This window comes from Heloderma suspectum, chromosome 1, assembly GCF_057233095.1.
Source record: "Heloderma suspectum isolate Gila_16-S chromosome 1, 16-S_ref, whole genome shotgun sequence".
NCBI lineage: Eukaryota > Metazoa > Chordata > Lepidosauria > Squamata > Helodermatidae > Heloderma > Heloderma suspectum.
In genome coordinates, this window is record NC_139458.1 from 223,232,389 (window position 1) to 223,256,757 (window position 24,369).

Sequence of the window (24,369 nt, forward strand, 5' to 3'; positions counted from 1 at the left end):
GGAGAGAGAGTTTAGAGGCAGAAAACTGGTGCCCCTGGAATCTGCTGCCTGAAGTGACTGCTGCTTCATGCTGTTTTAGACTGGCATAGATTTATGCTTGCCAACTGCCTTCTGGTTTGGTTTGGTTTTAAAATTAATATTAAAGTAGATAGTACCTCCTGGATCACCCTTATGTCTGTTATCATGCTTCTGAGAGGCTGGTGAGGCAAGACTTCCGTTTACACAAGCCATCCTGACTCTTCAACCACAGCTCTTGCTCTTCTATATGTTTAACCATTGCAGCTTTTACCATGCTTGCTATCAATTTATCCTGATCACAGCTAAGGCTTTATCCTTTGTCACATCTATTTAGCATAGGTTTTAAGCTGCAATGCCAGACAACAGTGGTTCAGATTACAGTGTATGTATGTTTTTAGTGAAAACAGATGCAAAGAATTAAGTACCTGTGCAATTTCCCTGTGTCCTTTGCAGCTTTATCCTCTAATACTTCTCTGGCTGACTTCCTGCTTTTGATGCTGCTGCTGCTGCTATATTAACAGTAATCTCAGTTCTTCAAGTGCTGGGCTTTATGTAGGTAAAATGGCACCAGTCACACACACAAGAGGGAGGTATCAGCAGACTTGGGGGAACAAGAATTCTTAACAACAACACCCCCCCCAAGGGGGTCATACCTCCAAAATGCTCCTGTCCGAACTCAGCGAGTATGGAATGGTGACTGGCAGTTGGGGGAGAAACAGAAAACTGGGGGGGAGAATGGAATGGAGTATCTTGAACTCCATACTGCAACATTTTGGGCAGTAGTGTAGCGGCAAATCCAGACATGCAGGGTCCCTTCGTGACAGTCACAGCCACGCCATGCCCCTTCTAAGATGGTACAACCTTGTAAGATACACAGCCTTCACTGGGATCCAAAAACAGTGCAGCTGAGAGTAAGGCAGTGGCATTTCAATTGGATGTCCGGGGAAAAAATGCAGGGGTGTTAATCTTTTTCACTCACTCACACACAAACATTTTAGGTTTTCAGAATATGATGCTCTATGGAAGTTTCACCCTCTCCACTCAGCCCTCATGGACAGATCCCTTCTCATTTAAACAGCCCCCTTGCACACTTCCTGAGCACCCCAACATTACCCATTCGCCTTCCCCAAGCTCCTTCATTATATCTCTCCCAGCCCGCAACAGATACGTCCACACACCCAGCTGGATTGAACCCCCCCCCCCGGACCTTCTTTCTCTTCTCCCCACAACTGACTTTTTTCTGTTTCCCTCCCCTCCACCACAGTTTGTTTGCCCAGATCCATGCCACTTTTGTACCAAAAGTGTAGCTGACAGAGCAGGTTGCATTTGGCAATTCTGCCTACTGTAGAAATTAATGTTCAAGAATTAACAGCGCAATCCAATGGGTCTTTATTTCGAATTAAATGTACAGAGATCTTGGGAAGGCAGCTAAGGCTGCAGTCCTATGCACACTTACCTGGGAGAAAGCCCAATTGGCCATTGAGCATAGTGGGACTGACTTCTGAGTAAACATGCATAGGATTGTGTGATAAATCCTAAACACTGGCACAAACCAGCCACCTGCCCTGCCCCATAAGTAAATAATGGTGGCAGCGCCCCCCCCCCCTGCTGCCATGGCCAGCAGCAGCAGCCCTGAATGGGTGGCCGGTGTTGCAGGAGACAAGGGCAGCGCTGGGTGTGCAGGTACGGAGCAGGGATGGGCGGAGAAGCCAAGAGCTGAGGTGGGGGGGCAAGAGGAGGCTGCAGTTCTCCCTCAGGCTCCCTCCCCCTCTCTCTCCTTTTGTCTGGCCAGCAGCCAAGAGGCTGCAGCCTGTTCTCCCTCTGCTCCCTCTTCCTCCCCCAGCAGACTGCGACCCAGCTGGGGGCTGGCTTCAAAAAAAGTGTGGGAGCAATGGCCCGGCCACTGGTTTGGGGTTTTTCTACATGAGGTATTTATCAGGCACTCATCATTCCCTACTCACAGTTGTTTATGGGTTCTTTAGACAAGTCATGACCTTCCAGTTTTACTTCTGTGCCTAACCAGTGCTTTTGGTGAGGTTTTTTTTTTAGAGCAGGGAAAATGTGGCATTTAATATTGTGAAAGCTAAAGAAAGCATGATTTCCCCTTTTGTATCTGCGCTATTTCACTATACCACATCGTCACCTAGAGGCTATGTAATGGAAAAGCAGGAAAGGAAACACTTCATGTAGTGCTTGAATCTCAATTCTGCAACAAAAGTAGATACAGCGGATTAACAACTGTTTAACAGCCTCGTGTAGAAAAGGTCTTTGTTGCTGCTCCCATTGGTCAGTTTATCTATTTGTATGGCTAATGAAATAGTTCTGAACAAATTTCTTTGATGTTGGAAGGAGGTGGAAGATCTGTGATTTCATTTCCTGTATTGATTTTGTTTCAGAACATCAAAGTAGCCATGGATCAGTGCCATGGTAGTGAAGGGGGGGGGGGAATAACTCTTTCGCCCATGCAGTTTTGTTTAACCTCCCCCTAGAGCCACTTCATACAGCACTCATAAGTTTCCCTCCATGTGGCAAATTTCAAATGTGTCTGCATGTGCAGGGAGAATTTAAATCAAGAAAATGGCATAGTGGAAAGGGTTGCCCCCTCCCCTAACACCATGGTCCCATGATTTTGCCCCTCCTCCCCTGGCTGCCATGATCTTGTGAGAAAACATAGGGGACCTGCTCACAGATCTTTTGCTATCATGTCTAGTTTAACCCTGAGATACTGAGCTGCTAAAATCTCACTGCTACCGCAAACCTACCTTTAGCATGCTGCTCTCTCTTCTCAGCCCTCCATCTCACAGGAGTCAGTGTGGTGCAGTGGTTTGAGTGTTGGACTAGGACCGGGGAGAGTGTTGGACTAGGACCGGGTTCTAGTCCCCACTTGGCCATGAAGCTCCCTGGGTGACTTTGGGCCACTCAGTGACTCTCAGCCTGACCTACCTCACAGGGCTGTTGTGAGAATAAAACAAAGAGGACCATGCAAGCCACCTTGGGTTCCTCACAAGAAGAAAAAAGGTGGGATATAAACACAGTAATAGAAGCAATAATAATGTGGGAACAACAATACTGACCTTGACCTAGCAGTCAAGGGTAAGCCTTACTGAGGTGTGAAGTGCTTTGAACATTGTGAGATGCGAGATAACCGCATTTATTTATTTATTCTTGGGAATATAGTATTCGGATGTGAACTTAGTAGCCACTCTCTAACCAGGCTTAACGAAGTTGGCCACATATAATTTAATGGGACTTAGTCCTAGGAAAGTATATTTCTTTTCTTTCGTTATTCAGAAATAAGGCCTGCTGAGTGAAATGGGCCTTCCTCCTTAGTAAGCGAGCCGAGAATTTTACCCTAAATTCATTCCTCCGGAGTGATAAAAACAGAACTGGAGGGAGCGGGGCACTCTGAGCGCCCCCGCCCCGGCCCCGGCCCACTCCCTCCCGCCCCCCTTTGACCAGGACGGAGAGCCACACGTTTCCCTAGTCGGAACTCCAGCAGTCCCGCGAGCGCAAGGGCGCCCCTGCGACTTCGGAGGCGCCCGCCTTCCGAGGGTGGTCAGGTCCAGGATGCAAGCGCGAGGCCCCTTGACAAGTCCTCGTTCACAGGCCGCACGGGGAGCGCCGAGGCGGCGCAGGGCGGCGGCGGCGGCGTCCCGCGCCCGGGGCTGCAGCTCGTTCGCAGGGAACCTCCTTGTGCGGGCGGAGGCGCTCGAGGTGAGCGGGACGCCCGCGACGAGCTAGCGCTGCGGCGCCGCGGGGGCAGGCGGCCGTCCTCGGCGCGTCTCTCGCCTCGCGCGGGCAGGATGCAGGTGACCTCGGCCCGTGCGCACACGCCCGGCAGTTGCGCCCGCCCTCCGCGAAAGGGAGGGCTGTGACCGCACGGCGTGAAAGAGGCAGGCAAACAGCCTCGCTCGGCTCTGTTCCTGCCCTCTTCTCCCGCCCAGCGAGTCTCCGGGCAGGGGCCGCGGCTCGGCCGAGCTGCCATCTAGAGGCGCCTTTCCGCAGCGTGTATATATAGCCGGCCAGGCAGCGGGAAGGAGCCGTCAGTCTCCCGCGAGCTGCCCTGCGAGAGGAGCGTCTCCCTGCGCGCAAGGGGGGGCGAGCGAGCCAGGCGGGCAGGCAGGCAGGCAGGCTCGGGCGAGCGCGAGGTAAGGAAATTGCCCGGCAAGTCCCGGGTCTCGAGGGAGAGGCGCGCAGCGTGCGGACCCGGGGGCGAAGCCGGGGCGAAGCCCGCGAGCCGGCTCCGCAGAGCGGAGCAGACGGACACCCGCTGCGAGACGCGGGCGCTTCATGCAAGCGCCGGGGTTGCGTGGCTCAGAAGAATCCGCACAACGAACCCCGAAGGGAGGAGGCAGAAAATACCGGCAGTGTTTTCTCTGGAGGGGAGAGGTGGCCTTTCCCGGGCTAGTTTCCTGGGCTCCCTAAGTTTCTTTGTTCTGCTTTGGACATGGTCCCTTTTCCGAGCCCAGCCTCGGAATTTCTTTGTTGGGGAAAAGAAATCCCCCCTTGCAGAGAGGGACGCCCTCGGCCCCGGTAGGCAACCTGTGATTTTGCAGGCAGTCTAATAAGCCTCTTGACAGCAGAAACTTGTGTTCCAGCTGCGGGAGGAAACCAGCATGGCACAGGGGACGACTTCGTGGTTCCTTTCGCACAACTAGTTAAGAAAATATGCCAGCTTATTTAAGAGTCATTCTCGTCACAGGACTCTATTCATTTATTTGCCGCTTCTTCCTTTACAACATGCTGATGTTCATTCAGCCACAAAGCTCTAGAAGTGGGTTATAGGCATATTCAGTCATTCATTCATTTATTTATTTTGAAAAGTTTCTTCTTTAGGGCTGCCAGCTATACAGCCTGATCTCCAAATAAGTCACAACACTTGTATGTGGATCGGAATTTGTTGGGCAGCTAGAATCTAAACCTGGTTTCTGAGAAGTGTTTTCAGTGGGGCTTTCTCCTAGGCAAGGGTGCATAAGGTGCCAAGACTGTGCACATTGATGTGGGGCTTGCTTCTAAGTAAGCATGCATGGGATCAGGCTACATAGCTCCAATGGTGAGCACTTGTGATATTAGGGAGTACGTCACATTGAACATACTGTGGCTTTTGAGTAAACTTGCTTGGGATGGCATTGCACAGCCATTCAGCATCAAGGGATCCCAGCAGAAACAGCCAGTGTGGACCAAAGCCATAGTCAGCAGCTGATTATTGCTTTTAAACCTCTATGCCAGTTGAGGCAATTATGAGCTATTTGTTAACACAGGAAATCTGTGTCAGTAGTGAACAGTTTGGTCACATCACAAGAAACCACATCAGGACTGCAATCCTAAACCACTCACTAGAGAATACATCCTGTGGAACAATGTGGGATTTATCTCAGATTAAACATGCACTGCAGAAGTTTCATCCAACCATACTCTGAAAACTGAAAAATCTTGTTCACTCGCTCTTTTGCATGCCTTGCAGTATCCCTGTTATGTGGAGCTAAAAGCATCCACAGAGAAAGAAGACATGGTATTGCCATTGTCATTTGCTGGGGTCAGGCAGTCTTGCAGAGCTGACAAGCGTTCAGTCACGTCAGGGGTGGACGGGTAATAAACAGCTGCCCTGTAGCTTGTAGGAGTAACAAGGAGTTGTAAAGTTTTTCTGTTTAGTTGCTAAAAGCAGAATAATGAGGGTTATTTTAAAAGTCAGAGTGGCTTATTAAAAGTTTTATGATTCTTTGAAAGTATTTAGGGACATTCCTGAGAAGTTTCATTGTACAAAGTTTCAAGACTGGCTATGGCAACTTTTTGTTCCTTCATTTTGTTGCCACTGAGTCTCTGACTTGGTACAAAAAAAAGTGACCAACAGTTGTGCAATGAGAAGGCCGCGAAGGGCTGCGTTTCTTTCTGCTGCATTTGCCACTAGCAGAAGGGCTGATTTATTGCCAGATGGTTCCAGGAACAGCCTTTCTATGGGAAAAGAAAGGGACTTTCTCACCTTTCATATTGCAAACGCTTCTGTTTGTTTGCTAAATGAGCTACAAGAGTGAAATGTTAAACACGATTTTCTTTAGAAATTTGACTAAATAGATCAGGCACTAGAAAGATAGTATTGCATCGTTTAACAGGGAGAAGAAGCACAGTATCTCATAATGATACTTTCCATAAAGAATCTTTTTCCTGGTACAAGACAATATAGAGTTTAAAACCAAGGGCAAACCAATCATTGAGACTATGTCACATCATAAAGAAAGGAAAAGTGCCATTATTTTAATCTACCTAATGCCATTTATTAATAGCCAGCAACATTGTCTATGATATATTCTAATATTGTCTGTCTGTTTTTTTAGAACTGTGAAACGGTATTAAGTTGTGCACAGCCCCTTTTGATATGTCTGTTCTCGGTCACAGAGCCAAAGTCTGGAAGCCATTATCAGGACAATTTTGTGAGCCTGAGCAAGAATAGCTAAAGGGAATAGCAGGTTCAGGGTTCTTGGCTAAGACTGTGTGTGTGTGTGTGCACGTGCTTGCATATACTGAGCAACATTTGTATCATATTATTCAGATAAACTGCTTATGTTTGCACACAGCACATTAAAATCCCAAATCAGCACATTAAAATCTGATAAAGGATGGCCTGAATATTTTTTCTACACATCTTTTACCAGAAGTCTTGTTCTAGCTGGCTCATTAGTGCATTGGGCTAGTGCTCAGTTCCACAGACTGTGAGTGCAGAAAGGAATGATATGGTGGGCATTACATCCAGCTGCCTTTGATTCCCCCCCCCAGCCAATCAATCAGAACCGCCACTTACGGCTGGAAGGAATGGAAAGGGCTGTCCAGCAATATTTGGAGCTGTTGTCAGGTGTCTTAATCATGTCATCACTTAATCATCTCAATATTACATCCCTATAATATTGCCATGGCTTTGCTGTTAACAAATGTAGACAAGGAAAAGATAAAGTCATTCTGAAGATATTCTTTAATATAAAAAAGTAATTCAACTGGATTGAACAGAGAGCTTGGCTGTTGTATCTGTACGCCTGCTGGTCAAAATATTGCATATGTTTCAAATGCTAAACATTTGAGGCACAATCCAACCAAAATTGAATGCATTTAAGTCTTGCTGATTTAACTGCATTTCATCTATTATATTTCTATACCACCCCATAGCTGAAGCTCTCTCTGTACATGTGTGTGTGTGTGTGTGTGTGTGTGTGTATGTTTAAGAACATATGTAATAGTTGGCCATTAAAGTTAGAGGCACTTAAAATGCTTAATATTTGGCAGGATTTTATCATTGAAAAATAAGCGAATATCTCAAAGTGACTAACTTTTTAATTGTATCCTGCTCTCTCTTTGTATGTTATTTTCCCTTTCATCAATTAAAAAGGTTCTGTATAATTTGAAAGTTTGCATATTCTTATACCAGCAGAAGTTATGCCAATAAAATATGAAATTCTACCTTTGTTTTAATATTCAGAACATGGCAACAACTTGCATCTGATAAAGTGAGCTGTGATCCATGAGCACTTCTGCCAGACTAAATGTGCCAGCTTTTAAGGTGCCACAAGACCCTTGGTTGTTTTTCCTGCAACAGGCACCCTCTGGAAAGAAAAACTGTGCCAGGCATTTGACAAGCACCTTCCCTAAGAAAAGTTGATGTGGGCCAGGTGACATAGGTGTGTGTGTGCTCGTGTGAACGCCCCCGCCCCACAATAATAGCTATTCTACTCAGAATACAGGATGAAGCAGTTGACTGAGGTGGTAGGATTCTGGACCGTAACATTTCAGAGTGCAGATTTATTTCTGCATTTTTAAGTGCTCCCCCACTCTAAAAATACTTAATATAGTAAAATAGTACTTCAGACAGAAAGATCTGCATAGCCCTGTCTTTGATGTGTGAGTTTACTATACACAGGAAATTGTTTACATAGAAAACATTCAAAATAGGATTCCTCTCCTGCAGTCTAAAGTGATACAGTCAAGAACTCTACCATCTCATTATTCATAATGTACAGTGGCTTGAAGTTTGCAGAATTAAATTTATTTCTTATCTTAAAATGCACAGGTTTTTCCCCAAAGGGCATATTTAAGATATGTTTGAAAATATGGAGTAAAAGATGAGTGTTTCAGTTCCATTGTGTTTTGCTTATTTACATTATCTCATGTAATGTTGGACAAGTTGGGTTATTTCACTATATGATTTGGTTGGAATAGCAAACCTCACATGGCATTGAATTCTTCATTGGCTAAAGGCAAGTGAGGGGAATTACAAAACAGTAAAATGGGAAATATAATAATGCCCCCTGCGTCTGGAAGGGCTTGTTTTGATGTATGAAGGGGATGAATGAATAACTAGACAGATGGGAAAAATCTTCCTCCGTGGTTCCTGATATGACTGTTTCAGCAGCCTGATTTCTTTGTCATCCAGCACGCTTGTTCCTTTAAATATGATCTTACGCCAGTTACCCAGCCTGAAATTCCCACCGCCCTTCTGTCTAAAAAGAGAGCTTGGGCACACAAAGGGCAAACTAGCTCCAGTCTCCCTGGCTAAAGAATTGATACCCCCTTGCCCCAAGTCATCTGGGTGGGAAACTCTCAGCTCTGGTTACTTGAGCAATCCCAGACAATAGCCAGACTGGCCTTTTAATGCAACAGTCTCTGGATATGGCTGTCCCTGATCTTACATATCAACAGCTAATCCCCATGGTGATGTGAGCGTATCACTTTTCTGGCTGTGGCTCCACATCGCTGGCATGCAAGTGTCTAAATAGTCTCTTTGGTGTATTTGCAGGTAGTTGCAGAATAAGAGCTGGCTGGGCCGTGAAAGTTCATGAGCCTATCCTGGGAGAGCTCTGACTGGCATGCAGCAAGAGCCCCAGAGTCATTCATTAACGAATAGCCAAGATTGCATTATGTTTGGTTTAGCTGGCACACTGGACTACACCCCCTTGCTATTCTGGGGTGAGCACTGGCAGGGGGCCACAAAGCCCACAATCGGCTTAAACCCTGGTCTTTCATGGGCTGTTATTCTATCCCATTGGAGGGAGGAGAGGCATGTGTTTTGCCAGGGAATAGTAACTCACTTGATTGTTGATTTCACTGAGTGTTGATCTAGCACCACCATTGACCAGGCTGAGTTCTTGGTTGAATACATTTGCGTAATAGTCACGCTAAAGTGATCACGCTGAAGTTCTCCTCAGGTCAGTAAGAATGTGATGCTTTTAGCAGGACAGTTAAAGTATAATGAGCTGTTGATTCCACAACATTAAACCAAGTTAACTTTAATGTGCTTGACTAAGTCAGGTGATTCCTTTTCATTCTCTTGTTTCTGTTGTGGTGACAAGCCAGGGCTGTCAGCCACGCTAAATTGATTAAAACAAATCAAAGAAAAAACATCTGCATCCTGCATATAAACAAGTATACATTGGGTTGCATCCAATGCTAATGCTACTTAGAGTAGACCCACTGAAATGAATGGAACATGGCTAATTCATTTCAATGGGTCTACTCTAGGATTAACACTGCATGCAACCCATTGAAATTACATTTTCTAGTTTTGAATGTAACTGACACATCTGTTCCCACTCTCCCTCATACCCAAATGTTGGATTGTTAGTGCTAACTTAATTCTGTAAGCAAATGCAATGTTCTATTCTATTTACTGCTTTTATGGGTGAAAGTGGAAGGTAAGGAACATTTAGATAAAACAACTCCAATTTGTGGGATGAATTCCCCTCTCCATTTGATGAACACAATAAGGAAATTAGCAAATTTATTTAAGTTAATCTACATAATTTGAATACTGTATCCCAGTTTCAAAGTTGCCTGCATTTTCCCTTATAAAAACGTTAGATAAATTACTGGAAGGCAGAAATGCAAACTTAGTATATGGAGTTGGGGTACCCAGGATGGGAGAAAGAGGTGGCCACTGGAAGTCACACTGAGAGCATTGAAGCCCCATAGCTATAGTCTTGAAGATACCTGATGCAGCAACCTTGCTGAAGCTAAGCAGGTTTGAGTCTGGTCAGTGCCTGAATGGGAGGCTACATGGGAGCCATATGTACTCTACCCTGAGCAACTTGGAGGGGTGGGGTGGGGTAAGCAGGATATCACTTTCTCTTTTAAAGCCTTTCATCACAACAGCGAGGACTAGAAACCTGATTTGTTTTTGTTTCAAGCCACCTGGCCATTGTGGTTGTGATCTGCATATCTTTTCTGCTAATATGACTGTTTTGTTCATATGGCTCAGCATTCGTTTAGTGCCAACACTAGTTCCTACAGAAAGCATAGAAATGGCTTTAGATGTCCAAGGTGGTGGCAGCAAAAGGCATTAAGGAATTGGCAATAACTGAGTATTTTAAATTGTATTGTTTGTGTTTGTGTTTGAGACTTCCACAGTTGGACTTCACCAAAACTGGGGTATTATACCAAAAGTAAATTTGGCCTTTGAGGAAAGAGGACATTGACACCCTGATAGCCCCTGATTTGTTACTAATAACAAACAAACAAAAATATTAGTATTTTTAAAACTCTGCAAATCTTGGGCAGATTGTGTTTGAATTCCTGATTTTCCCAGCAGTGTGCTTAGTGGCGTATTACTAAAAGCGGCCAATGCAAACCATGTTTCTTCCTTCAGAGAATCTATTCTCTCTCTCTCTCTCTCTCTCTCTCTCTCTCTCTCTCTCTCGCACACGCGCGCACACACACACACGCATATACAGTTTAACACCTTGGAAAACAGCATTTGTCAAAAAGAAGGGAAGAGCTTAAAATATATTCTAGGGGAAGGATGGCAAGAAAAAAAAATCCCTATGGAGTTATCTCATATCAAAGGGAACTGGATTATTGCAGATCATGTTGGATCTCTGTGGCATCTGTCCAGGGTCCTGAGCCTTGATGCTGTGTCTGGATGCCTGCCTCTTGCCAAAGGCCAGGGTAAATGAAGATAACTTGGATTGTGTTGGGGTCAATCGATACCCAAACAGATCTGTTCCAGTCACATAGAACAGGTGTGGGTGCAGGTACTTCTTGTTGTTGTTTTTTAATGGCAGCAAAAGGAGCACAGGCGGAAAGAGCGTAGCACCGCCCCCTCACCTACGGCTTTCCTCCCTGTGGCCTCAAGCATTTTCTCCTGACTTCCAGGGCTCAGTCCCATTCAGTGGTGTAGTGGTAAGTTCTGAAGTACAGGAACTCATCATAGCAGCCTGCGGAAGAGCTGTGTCCCCAAGGGGAAGGCATAGTCATGCCCCGGTGGTACCAATATTTACATCCTGCTTTTCTGTTATTTAGACTGAAAGCAGTTAACACTGTGGTTAAAAGCATAATCATAAAACACAGACATCTACAACAAAACAACCAAGCGACCATTAATTTCAGCTCTCAAGCTTATGAGGCATGGCTGCCATCCTGTGCAGAGTTGCCTGGAGGTAAACCCTCCTTGGACCCAGTATTGCATGGGTTTGACTTGTAAAACACATTGAGCTTTAACAAAAGATCTTCAGCCAGCTGAAATGTGACTATTAGCATTTAATTAGAAATGCAAAAATCTTGCAAAAAAGTTGTTAAGCATTTAAACTGCTGGCAGTGAAGTAGGAACTCCATCAAAGAAATCCAGCTTCTACTTGATTATTTTCCTCATTATCTGACTTCCTCTAGGCAAATCTGTCACAAACAAAACCTGAAAGTCTCATTATCACCTTGTTCACTTGCCAGAGCAAGGAGGGGGTGTTAATGATCCTAGCGCTCTTAGAGATGAGGTCACCCCTCCTGCTCTGAAGAAGTCCCAAAGCTGTCCTTTCCAGCATTCCCCCAGTGTTCCCAGGTGAGGGGGAAGTGACATCAGGAAGGATGCTGGGAAGTCAGCCACATGTGGGGAGGGTTCTGCACTCTTCACCCATGTAACCCTACCTAATTGTGGCAGATCTGGGTATAAACACACAGACTAGCTGCTCTCATGTCTGGTTTTGCCTTTAGGAAGAACAGTAGTAGGACCACAATGAGTATTTATTTAGTTATTTATCTATGTATGCATTATGTATACCTTGCCCTTTAAACATCCTATCAGGATGCTTATCACATATTTAAAACACCATAAATAATGCATAAAAATAAGCTAAAAGCAACAAATCTATACCGAACTCTCTGTCTGTTCCCTCCCTCTCCTCCCGCCAGTACTTCAGTTGTTTGTGGAGGAGGGGGAAGAGAGTGTTGGGAGAGAACCCAGCAATTATCTGCAATTGCCATCAGCTCCCAAAACAAAAGGGATGGTTTTGGTTTTTAGACCTGGTATCACTCCCCAGAATTAGTAAAGCACCTAGCTTGGGTTGAATGATTGATTTCAAAATTTAATACCCACTGGCTAATCTGATAGGTTATAACAATAATTTTAAAGTATACTAACACTTTTTAAATGGCAGTACATAAAAAATGTAAACAGTATTAATTCATGGGAAGATTCAACCAGTATATTAATAAAACCAACTTTAGCTCAGCAGCCAAGAGCTTTCCTGAACAGATTTTTAAAAACAGGTTTCCTGAAAGACAAAGGGGAATTATCTAGTAGGGCAGAGTGCTATTGGTACAAAGGTCCTAGTAGGGGTACTCTTTCACCAGGTGGCAAGAGGGGTCACCTTAAATAGGACATCCTGGGGAGCTCCTGCGCACATGGGCACCTTCAGATATTTAGAATTTTAGAGGTCCAAAATCAGCACTTTGAATGGATCCTGGAACCTAAATATCCTCCAAAATATCCACCTCTGACTTGTCTGCATTCTGTTTTTTAAAATTTGCTCAGAAGACCCACTGGTTAGCTCTCCAGAGTGTGCATTCCCAAAGCACTGTCATAATGGTTGCAGTCCTCAGTGATGGTATAAAGCAGAATAGTCTATCGCGTATAGTGGATTTGCATTGCTCTGCTTGGGAGAAGCAATCTTGTTGGAGTTTCCACTGTGACGTTTAATGGGTGAGAGGGAATTCATAAATATTCATAAATATAGGCTGCCAGATAAGTACTTTCTAGGCTTGGGAATGTAAGGGTTTACTAAATCAAATTAACACTGCCCGAAAGGCAGCAACAAGCAGTGAAGGGAGTGGTTATTAGTTTAATAAACACTTTCTGTAAAACATGGGCCTGGCAACAGTCCAAGAAGAGGTTTGTATGCCTTGAAAAGGCAAATGTTAGAATTGAAAACAAAAAATCAAACTCATAAAGATGATGGGATGTGTGTATATTAAAGGAAAAATAAGTGCTATCCTTTCACATCAATCCTATGAGCTCCGTTTGCTCTGTGATTGCCAAGCAACATTACTGTCCCAGCAACATTAAGGGCTTCTGCCTTCTGATCTAAAAGTGACCACTGTTCTTTTGAAGAACTTGAAGGACCACAATCCAGAAATACGTGGAAGGGCATGTTTGCATATAGAACTTCACACTTATTTCCAAATGTTTTCCTGTCACTCACTCATCCACCCTGATTCTCCCCCAAATGCATTTTAAACTTTCCCGAGTACAAAGACCAACTTGTTTGGTGAAAAAGCTGTCAATGAGGAACCTCACCGATAAAAAAAATGCGTGCAAGGAGCTTAAAGGCAGAGATTCAGTGGAGAAGGTTGATATTAACAACTTGGCTCAAAATATCTTCAGATTGTGCCAGAAGAAGATAATCATTCTGCTGGTCCATTGTTCCACAGTCCAGATTCCAGCCACAGCCCGGCCACAGCTTTCTCTGCAGATTTGGAAATGCTGCCATCTACAGGAGATGCAGTTGGGTACCTGGATTATAGTAAGATTTGATATGGAGTCACAGCATTTTTATAATGCCTTAGTGCTTTTCTCAGGGGTTATGAGGTTTTAGCCGTAGTAACATCCAGAGTGCATCATGTCACTACCCTGAATGAGAGTCATTCAGCACATTCCTTTAGGTTTAGGTGGGTCTGCTGCTACCATGTGATAGCACAGTGACTGGTCACAAAATGAGATCAGAGATGAATGAAGCAGAAGGGCTGGATTCTGGTTTCAATGGTGTGAGTTTAAATTTTCAGAACTCCTCTGAACCAGTATAAATGATTACAAGGGAATAAGACAACCTGCTGGAAGTTGTTTTACTCAAAGATAAAGCCATTGTTAACTCAGAAAAGAACTATTTCTGAAGGCTTTGGGATATTTCTCCTCCTGGCTGATTGCTGTAATAACTGCTGCTTCTGATCTTTCAATTCCTATATATTTTTGGCAACGAGAATCAGTTTAATTTTAAAAGCTTAAAAAGCTGAAAGAAATGCCAAGCATTTTGGAGAAGTCTCAATTGGAAGTCTTTATTTTGTGCTCTATGGTATTTCCCAGTACTGTTCCTCATTTTCTCATATACCTTCAGCCATCATGGTAAGCTTGCTGCGTTTCCCCTTCTAACTATATGAAAAACTGTAATTGAATCTCTGTTCTGGGAAACACTTCACCTGTGGAATTTCTGCCTGACACTGTTGCAGTGGGATATATCTGGCCCCTGCCCTGGCACTGGGTGACCTGGCCTTCACTGATGATCCCATGAGGGATCACAAGATGTTCCTTGAATATACAGGTCCTTCCTCTGTCCTAGTGACAAGCATGTTGCTAGCAGAAAGAACAAGCCAGTATAATGGCATTATGAAAATGTATGGGATACCCACATTTAGAATACCATATGCAGTTCTTGTGCCTGCATCTCAGTTAGTAGTCAGTACAAAGAAAGACAGTTAAAATAAACGTGGTGCAGTGTGTGTGTGCATGCGCACGTGCTGGGGGAGTCCATCTTTCTTATGAAGACAGATGTAGGACTTAATTTCCCAAGGTGTAGTTTGAGGGAGCATCATATGGTCACCTTGTGGAAACTAAGCAAGCCTAGGTCTGGTCAATGCCTGTGTGGGAGAGCACCTAGGAACCGCATGGAGTTCCGTGAAGGAGGAAAGGCAGGATACAAATAAAAGAAAATCAATCAGTATGAAGATGTATAAATCATAAATGGGATGGAAAGGAGGATCAACTCTAAAAAAATTGGTCAGTTCTCTCTCAAAACACTACAATGCGGTCATCCAGTGAAATTGATTGCCAGTAGGTTTGGGAGAAGCAGAAGGAAATATTTCTGCACATGATGCGTAGTGTACGTAGTATGCGTAGTATACTTCCCAAAGAAGTAATTGCTACAGCACATTGTGATTGTCACTGGCACACGAATAGTTCTTTTAAAGGATTAGATAAATTCACCATGTGTAGTTAATTAGATAAAGGATTAGATACATTCATCATGAAAAGATACATTCATCATGAATGGTTTTTAGTCATGATCTCTAGAAATGGAATTTCCCTGTTTAAAGGGATGGCCAAGAATAAACAGTGAGAAATAGTAATCATTCCCTTATCCCACCTATGAGCTTTTCCTATGGGCATATAGTCAAGACAGACCCAAGACATTTTGCTCCCTGAGGCAGATGCCCCCCTTTCCACATACAGAAGCCGACTGGACTAGCACTTGAACCTTAGTTCAACACTGGGGATGGGATGGTATCCTTCACCACACCCGAAGGCAGCAGGCAGCCCACTTGGCACATGCAGCTGTCTCCTCCAACACTTTGCCCCCAGGATCTGCTGCCTGAAGCAACTGCATCACTCTCTGTACTGGTTGCCACAGAGACTGGGTTTTATGAATCGGCACTTGGACCCAACCTGGCATTCTTATCCTTTCTCCAATTTGACAGCATTTATCAATTGTCATATTTAAGCCCAAACACCTTTTAGAAAGGAACGTTGTTAAAGTTAATCCCTTCCTTGAAACAAGCATATAGCTGAGCCGTTCCATTTGTGCCAACAAAACCAATTGTCACCAACTCTGCCGCTCTTAACGGCATCCAAAATGGCCACTTAAATTTACATAATCTTTGAACTGCTTACTCCAAATTTATTCAGGAAGAAATCACTGGGGCCTTAACTGAATAAACGGTTCAGTTTGTTCAGCTGAGTTCCCAGCAAACAGATCATAAAATCCCAATTTTATGCACATTTATCAGAAATCTTGCTAAAATTTAAAAGGCCTTGAACATCAGAAATGGATGGCCCTATCCACCAACAATTTATATTGGCATTTCTTGACCCAAGGGGGTGACAATGTTTGCCAGCAATTTCCTGGGGCACTTTGAAGGATTTAGTTTAGTGGGGAGCCTGAGTTTAAGGAGATTGCAGGGTAACCCTTTAGCCTAGAATTGTAATTTTGAAAAGTGCTGAGCAAGAGGAATGGATGCCCTTGATTATCATTTAATCTACAGAAGGGTCACCCAACAATTATTTGGCTTTTTGGTAAGGATTTTTTTATTATTATTTCACAGCTAGGAACTACAGCTAGGAACTAAGACAAGATGTCTTACAAATGTGTAACTTTTAAAGATGTGAACAAAAGGCCAGTTTTGTCTCTCCATTATATACCAGATTAATTTTATGACTGCGGTGTTGTCTTCATTCAGAATTGTAATTTGTTAAAAGTTGAATTATTTTAGAAGGACATTGTGTGAAATGCCACCTATCCACAGCATGTAGCATACAAAGTGTTCTTGGAGTTTGCAAGGTTATTCAGAACAAAGGCAGTTGTGAATAGTTGATCCTTTAACTGCAATGTTCATCCTTGGTCTTCTTGCTTTTTTTTTTAGATTCCTTTCATCCCAAATCAGCAGCCATGAGTACCATTGATTTGCCTCCCATATTTGATCTTGTGGAAGTGGAGAACCTCACTGAAACCAACTTGACTTGCAGCAATGGAGACTGCATCACTGTGGACTCCATATCATGTCCAAGTCTGCTCAACAGAAGTGCCTTGCTCTACGTGCTCTCCATTTTTTATATCTTTATATTTATGATAGGCCTTGTGGCCAATTCTGTGGTTGTCTGGATGAACTTTCAAGCCAAAACAACTGGCTATGAAACTCATCTCTATATCTTCAACCTAGCCATTGCTGACCTATGTGTGATCATCACTCTTCCAGTCTGGGTTGTCTCCCTGGTTCAGCATAGCCAGTGGCACATGGGAGAAATCACATGCAAGATTACTCACCTTGTGTTTTCCATCAATTTGTATGGGAGCATCTTCTTCCTGGCATGCATGAGTGTGGATCGGTATCTCTCTGTTGCCTACTTCACAACCTCCAGCAGTGTTAAAAAGAAGAGAATCCGCCGTTGCATTTGCGTCTTTGTGTGGCTTTTTGCTTTCTTTGTGTCTCTTCCTGATACCTATTACCTTAAGACCATCTCCTCCAACAATGACACCTACTGCCGCCCTGTCTATCCAGAGGAGAATACGAAGGAGTGGCTGGCTGGCATGGAGCTGAGCTCTGTTGTTCTAGGTTTTATCATTCCCTTTCCTGTCATTGCTATTTTCTATTGTCTTCTAGCAAGAGCCATATCTGCCTCTAATGACCAAGAAAGGAAGAACAACGGGAAAATAATTTTCTCCTATGTAATTGTGTTTCTTGTCTGCTGGTTGCCCTACCATGTCACTGTCTTGCTTGATTTCTTCTTGGCCTTCCATTTCATACCTTTCAGCTGTCAAATGGAGAATTTCCTTTATGCAGCCCTTAATGTCACGCAGTGTTTCTCTCTGGTTCATTGCTGCATCAACCCCATACTCTATAGCTTCATCAACCGAAACTACAAGTATGAACTCATGAAGGCATTTATCTTTAAGTATTCAGCTAAAACTGGCCTTACTAAACTGATTGATACTTCCAGGGTTTCAGAAATGGAATACTCTGCTTTGGAGCAAAATGCTAAATGATCACAGATTCACAAAAGACTTTCTTTCGTGTTCTCTCTTTAACTGGACAATACATTTGACCTAATATAAAACAACTGGAAAACTAATTATAAATGTTTGGAGCAAAACATTCACTACCAAAATGCTGCATTTTAAATGTTTTCTTATGTTTTATCCAGTGTCAGCGAGTTCACACGCTAGTGGACAAAATGTGCAGTAAAGACAGTGACCTTGTAAAATAAGATGTTGCATATTTTATTATATCCTGCAGATAGCCCCTTCCCCTAGCGACCTTGACTTCACTGTATACATTTTACAGTGTGTATTTAAAGAAACTAGAACTCTATTTTCCTTGCCTTTGCAACTGTATGGAAAATTAAATATATTTAACCATGTATTTGAAGTGCATTGTTTATGTATAGAATGCTGTAGTTTTAATATTAGATTTCCATTCCATTTGGTATTGTAAGAGTAGAACATATAAAACTTGTTAAATGAAAATGACATGTACTTCTGAGTTTGCCTTGGCTAAAATTTGGTGGCAATATAGTTGTAATAAAGGTTTCCTTTTTTTAAGTAATGCTCGATATAACACGTCAGTGCCAATATTCTGTTCAGGAATGTTTCACAACTCTGACACACTTACTTCATTCAGTGTCCCATCTCCTTATTTGTAAATTATTTTTTTAAATAAATATCTTTGAAAACAAAGCAGGAGTGGTATGCTATTTTTTAAAAGTCTCTATGGTTTGTACTTTTTTTTTCTGCTAAAGAATACTAAGGGTGCAATCCCATGCCTACCTTACAACTTTTTTCTGTCTAAACATGCATAGGATTGCACCCTAAATAGATATTCTTTTCAGAGAGGGAAAGTGGCATATGCTGCTGAATACCAGATGCTAGGAGCCTAAGCACAGAGGAAGGCCTTCCTGTCATTCTTGTGAGTTTCCCAGGCTAGCCAGTGTTGGAAACAAAATACTGGATTTTGATGATGTTAGGGTTCTTCCTAATGAACTTCTTATCAGCAATTGCCCTACCTTATTCACGGAGTTTTCTTGGGTGGGTGGGTGAGACATCCAGAAGATGTCATCTTCCACTTGTTAGCCCTCCATGTTTTCCCAGGGCGTCTGCCATCTTTTTTCTTACCACAGAATATCCATTCAGGAGGGAAAGATGAAATGTCTGCACAATGCCTTTGGATTGATACCACTAGGAGGCCCCTGCCTGGAATTACCCCAGGTTATGCAATATGGCCTTCCTCTTGTTGCGTTCTTGAACATGAACAGCGAACAACTTGAACGTTACTAGTTTGCTAATGGCAATGTCAGCTGTGGGTTGCCATGAGACCAGATTTGGATTCATTTGACTAGGAGTTTTTGGAATGATGTTATTTGTTTTGTTTTTTTGGACAGGGTGGAGCACTTGGACAGTATTTTTAGCTCAGCAATGCTATGCATCTGGAAAAATTTAATTTGCTAACATTTAAAGCTCAGCTCTGAAAAGAGTTTACACTGGCTAGGGAAGATGTTGAGAGGTCTCTAAGACCTCTCAATCAGTGGGTATGCATCTAGTCAAGATGCACACGAAGTTTTGTACACATATTACTAGACCAGGAACGTTTTAAGGCAGCAAAGGTCACAATCCGATGCTACTAGTAACGGCATTGCAGCATCTTACATCCTGTGCCCATCAAATCTGCTGAGCTTGTCACCATTATAAGCCTCACCAACGGACCCAGTCAGATGACCCAGGGAAGGGCACCAACCTGGTTCTATAAAGCCTCTGCCACTTTATAGGAGGCCTGCTGCTCATTCTGCACAATTTGTCTGCCAGTGAGATGATCCTGCTATATTGACCCCCTCATCTCAGACCTTTCTCACACTCTGCCACTGGAGCCTGACCACTGCCCTGCCTCTCACTCCACTGCTTGTCTGCCTATGCGCCCCCCCCCCCTTGCTGGCTTTCTGCTGACCTTGGAGCCCTAACCCTGTTCCACTTTGGATGCTTTCAAGTGGGGAACTGAACCACTGGAATGGAGAAGACAACTGTGCTGCCGCGCCGCCCCCCCCCCACGTGCATCCCTCTGTGGCTTTAACCATGCGAGTCTAATTCAGTGAAACCTGCCTGCTTCAGACATGTTTTGGTTTACTACAGGGTTAACATCGAGGACGTTATTGAGACACCATAATGTTTCTTTTAGAACCATGGGTGTGTGTGGAGGGGATCACTGCGGCATGGCTATGTGTGTCTGAACCTCTCCATGTAATTGAGGTGGCTATGCACAAAGAAGCATAGGCACAGCTGTGTGAATGAAAATGTGTACAGAGCAGGGGAGGCTGGCACGCTCTGCCACCCATATGGGCAAGACCAATAAGAATGTAAAACACCTATATTTCTTCTATCCTCTCCCAAATCCACTCTCCAGTTAGGAGTGTTTGTCCCCTTTTACACCAGCAAGTGCTACTTGCAGCAATTACTTGACTGAAGTACTCCCTAACATTGGATTCCACACCAAAGGACTGGGAAGTGGCCAATATAACACTAAGGGCACAATCCTCTGCATGTTTAGACAGAAAAAAAGTCCTACAACTCCCAGCATTCTTCAGCTAGCATGGCTGTCTGGGGAATGCTGGGAATTGTAGGAATTATTTCGGTCTAAACATGCATAGGATTGTGTCTTAATTTTTAAAAAATCTAGAGGAGATCCAGGAAATTACAGACCACTTAACATCTGTTCCAGGAAAACTGATGGAAATCATTATTAAGTATAACATTATCAAGCATATAGGAGGACAAGTCTTGCTGAAGAAGAATCAATATGGCTTCTACTAAGGTAAGTCCTGTCTCTCTATCATTGAAGAATATTTAGAGTGTGCCAACAAGAATGTGGATAGAGGTGACCCAGTAGACATCATGCACTTGGACTTTCAAAAAGTTTTTGAAGTCCCTCACCAAAGGCTCCTCAGCAAACTTTGCAGTCATGTTGTTGTTGTTCAGTCATTAAGTCATGTCCGACTCTTCGTGACCCCATGGACCATAGCATGCCAGGCCTTCCTGTCCTCCGCTCTTTCCCGGAGTGTGCTCAAATTCATATTCATCAGTGATGCTATCTAGCCATCTCATCCTCTGCTGTCCCCTTCTCCTTTTGCCTTCAATCTTTCCCAGCATCAGGGTCTTTTCCAGGGAGATGAGAGTAAAGGTCTTCTTATGGATCAGTAACTGGTTAAAGAACAGGAAGCAGAGTGTAAGACAGTTCTTGCAACTGGGATATGTAAACAGTGTGGTCCCTTCAGGTATTGGGTATTGGGGGGTATCCCAATACCCACTGGTATTGGGACCAGTGCTTTTTAACTTGTTCATCAATTATCTGAGTTAGGGGTGTGAAGTCAGCTGGTCAAGTTTGCTGACCAACAAATTATTCAGGATAGTAAAAACAAAAAAGGGATTGCAAAGAGTTCCAAAAGGAACTCTCCAAACTGGGGGAATAGGTATCAAAATGGCAAATGTGGTGTCAAGTAAGCAAGTGTAAAGTGATGCACATTGGGGCAGAAAGAAATATCTTCACATATATACTGATGGGATGTGAGCTGGTGGTGTCTGAATAGGAAAGGGATCTTAGGACTGTGGTGGTTTGCTCGATGAAAGTGTTGACCCAGGCTGCAGCATCTGTGAAAAAAAGCAAATTCCATGTTGGGGATCATTAGGAAAGGGACTGAAAACAAAACTGCCAATATCATAATGCCGCAAGTAAAGGGGGAAGGGTACATGATAGAGGTTTACAAAATAATGCATGGTGTGTAGAAAGTGGACAGGGAGAGGTTTTTCTCCTCTCATAATACTACAACCTGGAGTCATCCAGCAAACCTGCATGGTGGGAGAATCAGGACAGATAAAAGGATTTTTTCATACAGTGCATAGTTAAACTTTGGAATTTACTACCATAAGATGTAGTGATGGACAGCAATTTGGATGACTTTGAGAAGGGGGTTAGACTGGTTTATGGAGGATAAGGCCATCACTGGATACTAGTCATGTTTGCTGTATATTATGTCCAGGACCAGAGGAAGTGTGGCTCTGTATACTAGCCCCTGGCATATAGTGGGGGAGGGCCATTGCCCTCAGGTCCTGCTTGTGGGGTTTCCAGGGGCATCTGTTTGGCCAGTGTGGGAAACAGGATGCTGGGCTTGGGTCTGATCCAGCCTTGGAGTTTTCTTATATTCTCCTATTTGATTCCCTCAGGAGTGTCCAAAATCTTCTACTCCACAAACTGTGATCAGGGATTAACATAGGGAAGAGAATATTTTACTGACTGCAAAGATCTCACTCATACATTCAAATATTAATTATAAAGCTGTTTTTAAGCCTACCTCAAGGGCTGCTTATAGTACAGTCCCATTGATTTCAGTGTTTCTACTCCAGTGTAATTTTTTCTGTGAATCAACATACAGTGTAGGAGTGCCATCTGGTGACTACAAGTCTTGGAATTTCCTCCATATCCAGATAGCAAAAATTGGGACAATATTTCCTTTTAGGAAATGATCAGCAGTAGCAGATTTAACGAACAGCAATGAATGAGGGATTTAGTTTCATTCGTAAATATTAAGGGACCAAGAAATCTCTATGATATCACTGCAATTGTGAACAATCTGCTACCTTTATATAATCTGGAAATTTAGCTTTGGGCATGTACATACCACAGTTTTTCATGTGTGATGCCAAGCACCATGTTAGAGAGAGAGAGAGAGAGAGGTGTGTGTGTAGTGCATACTTATAGTGAACACAAGTGACACAATACCATTTCATGTGTAACTGAAGGTCCATGCACTCTGTACTACCGTTATTTCTATTTATGTGCATGAACATACAAAAAACAACATGATGCTTGATATTCAGAGAGTTCAGATTAAACTAACCTCTGAAATTCATTTTCTTTCTTTCTTTCTTTCTTTCTCTTTCTCTCTCTCTCTCTCTTTCTTTCTTTCTTTTTCTGAAAGCAAATCTCAGGTCATCATGCATTCTCAGAAAGTCTGAGGAAGTAAAAGGGTCTGCTTGAAAATGCAGAGACAAGGAGGCTTCTGAGGCTGGCTCCCAGGGCTCAAGGGGCAGGACGTCTGCATCCTGCAAGCTCTCTCCCTTCCCGTCTTGTTGGCACGTAATTCTCCATGCATCCTAGCCTTGTTTTCCTCTATTACTTCATAGCCTGGTTCTAATTCCTAGAAAGTCATCAAAATGTTAGATTTTGAACAAGATGTATAAATGAAATGCATACATAGACATAAATGCATTCTTAGATCATAGTAGTAGAGTTTTTGGGTGCTCTGTGATATTTAGGAAGACTTGGATTTATCTGTCTCAATAAAAATAAATTATGTTAGGCTACAATTCTGCACACAGTCAGGTTGCAATGGAAATTAAATGGCCTGTTTGTAAGCAGGATTATAGGTTTACATTTCAACTTTAATTTGACTATTAGCTGCACATGTTATTTTACATACCCCCCCCAAAAAAAACCCCTGTAAGTCGATCTGTGCAGATACATCTGATTATCCGAACAGAGATTTTGAAAGGATGGGAGTCTAATTGAAATTTAAACCCTTTATTTGAAAATCTAGATATACACAAAAGGTGAAATAAAAATGGAAAATATTCTAGATATACACAATAGTACGAATAACAATGTTGTCAATAGAAACTGATCAGTCAGCAAGCATATGAAAATTACAGCTAGCATTCTTTTCTGTTTAAACATTTTATATTGCAGAAGAATTCCAAAGCATTAAAATTCTACGTATTCTAGATATAGAGGTGATATCCAGTTGAAACTCCATCTGATGTTTTATAGTGTGCACTACAGTCCTGTTTTATTATTTAAAAAATATAGATCCACTATTTTTGTCAGCCATACATTATTTTCAGATGTAGCAGAATGGTTATTAATCAGATTGCTCTGGCAATCATCTAGATAACCTATTGTGAAAGGTGCCAGAGATTCACAGGCTTGTTACTCTTTTAACTAATTTCTGGATTGAATATTGCTGACTTTAGATACCAGCCTGTGATGAGTTCACTGGGCATAAAAACCATTTTAATTTACTCAGAAGTAAGAAATAAATCAGCTGCGAATCATATGTTAGGCAGAAGACATTGTTAATGAAACACATGCGCATATCACATTTGTGCCATCACAGCTAGCTGTTACCCATCTTAGATTCTAAATGGGCTCAATTTAACATTTTGGACCATGCACTGTGCTTAGAACAGTCTAAGCTACTGTTGGGGGAGTAGGAGGCACAGAAGGGGATAGCCCGAATGTCTCTCCTATCGTACTAAGCCCCCAGCATTAAAAGTGTCTGTTTGCCAGTGGAACATAATGAAAGAACTAACTGCGCTGGGCTCACATAATTGCACACCAGCTTTAAAAACAAGAAAGAAAAAAAGCTCTAGCCCTCAAGGTTGTGGTGTCAGAAAGCAAAGCAAAGTCTCAAAAAGCAAAGCACTTTCCATGCTCCGGGAGTGGAGTTTTGGTGCTCATCGCCATGAGTTGAATTTCCTGCCCTGCCCCTATTATCCATCTGTTCCTAATATGAACTGTCCT

The 24,369-nt window shown here is 43.1% G+C and overlaps 1 protein-coding gene across 3 annotated transcripts; it reads left to right on the top strand.

Annotated features, from left to right (window-relative positions):
* The first annotated feature begins 3,506 nt into the window (after positions 1–3,506).
* On the top strand, positions 3,507–18,477 carry ACKR3 (atypical chemokine receptor 3). 3 transcript variants are annotated; one of them, XM_084820201.1, is made up of 3 exons: positions 4,058–4,166; positions 7,484–7,682; positions 16,675–18,477. In XM_084820201.1, the coding sequence occupies exon 3, from the start codon at positions 16,701–16,703 to the stop codon at positions 17,793–17,795; it is 1,095 nt and encodes a 364-aa protein (XP_084676327.1). In that variant the 5' UTR covers positions 4,058–4,166; positions 7,484–7,682; positions 16,675–16,700; the 3' UTR covers positions 17,796–18,477. The 3 variants fall into 3 exon arrangements, with proteins under 3 accessions (XP_084676337.1, XP_084676327.1, XP_084676316.1); XM_084820211.1 differs by lacking the exons at positions 4,058–4,166; positions 7,484–7,682 and adding an exon at positions 3,507–3,732; XM_084820190.1 differs by lacking the exon at positions 7,484–7,682.
* Positions 18,478–24,369: the final 5,892 nt, after the last annotated feature.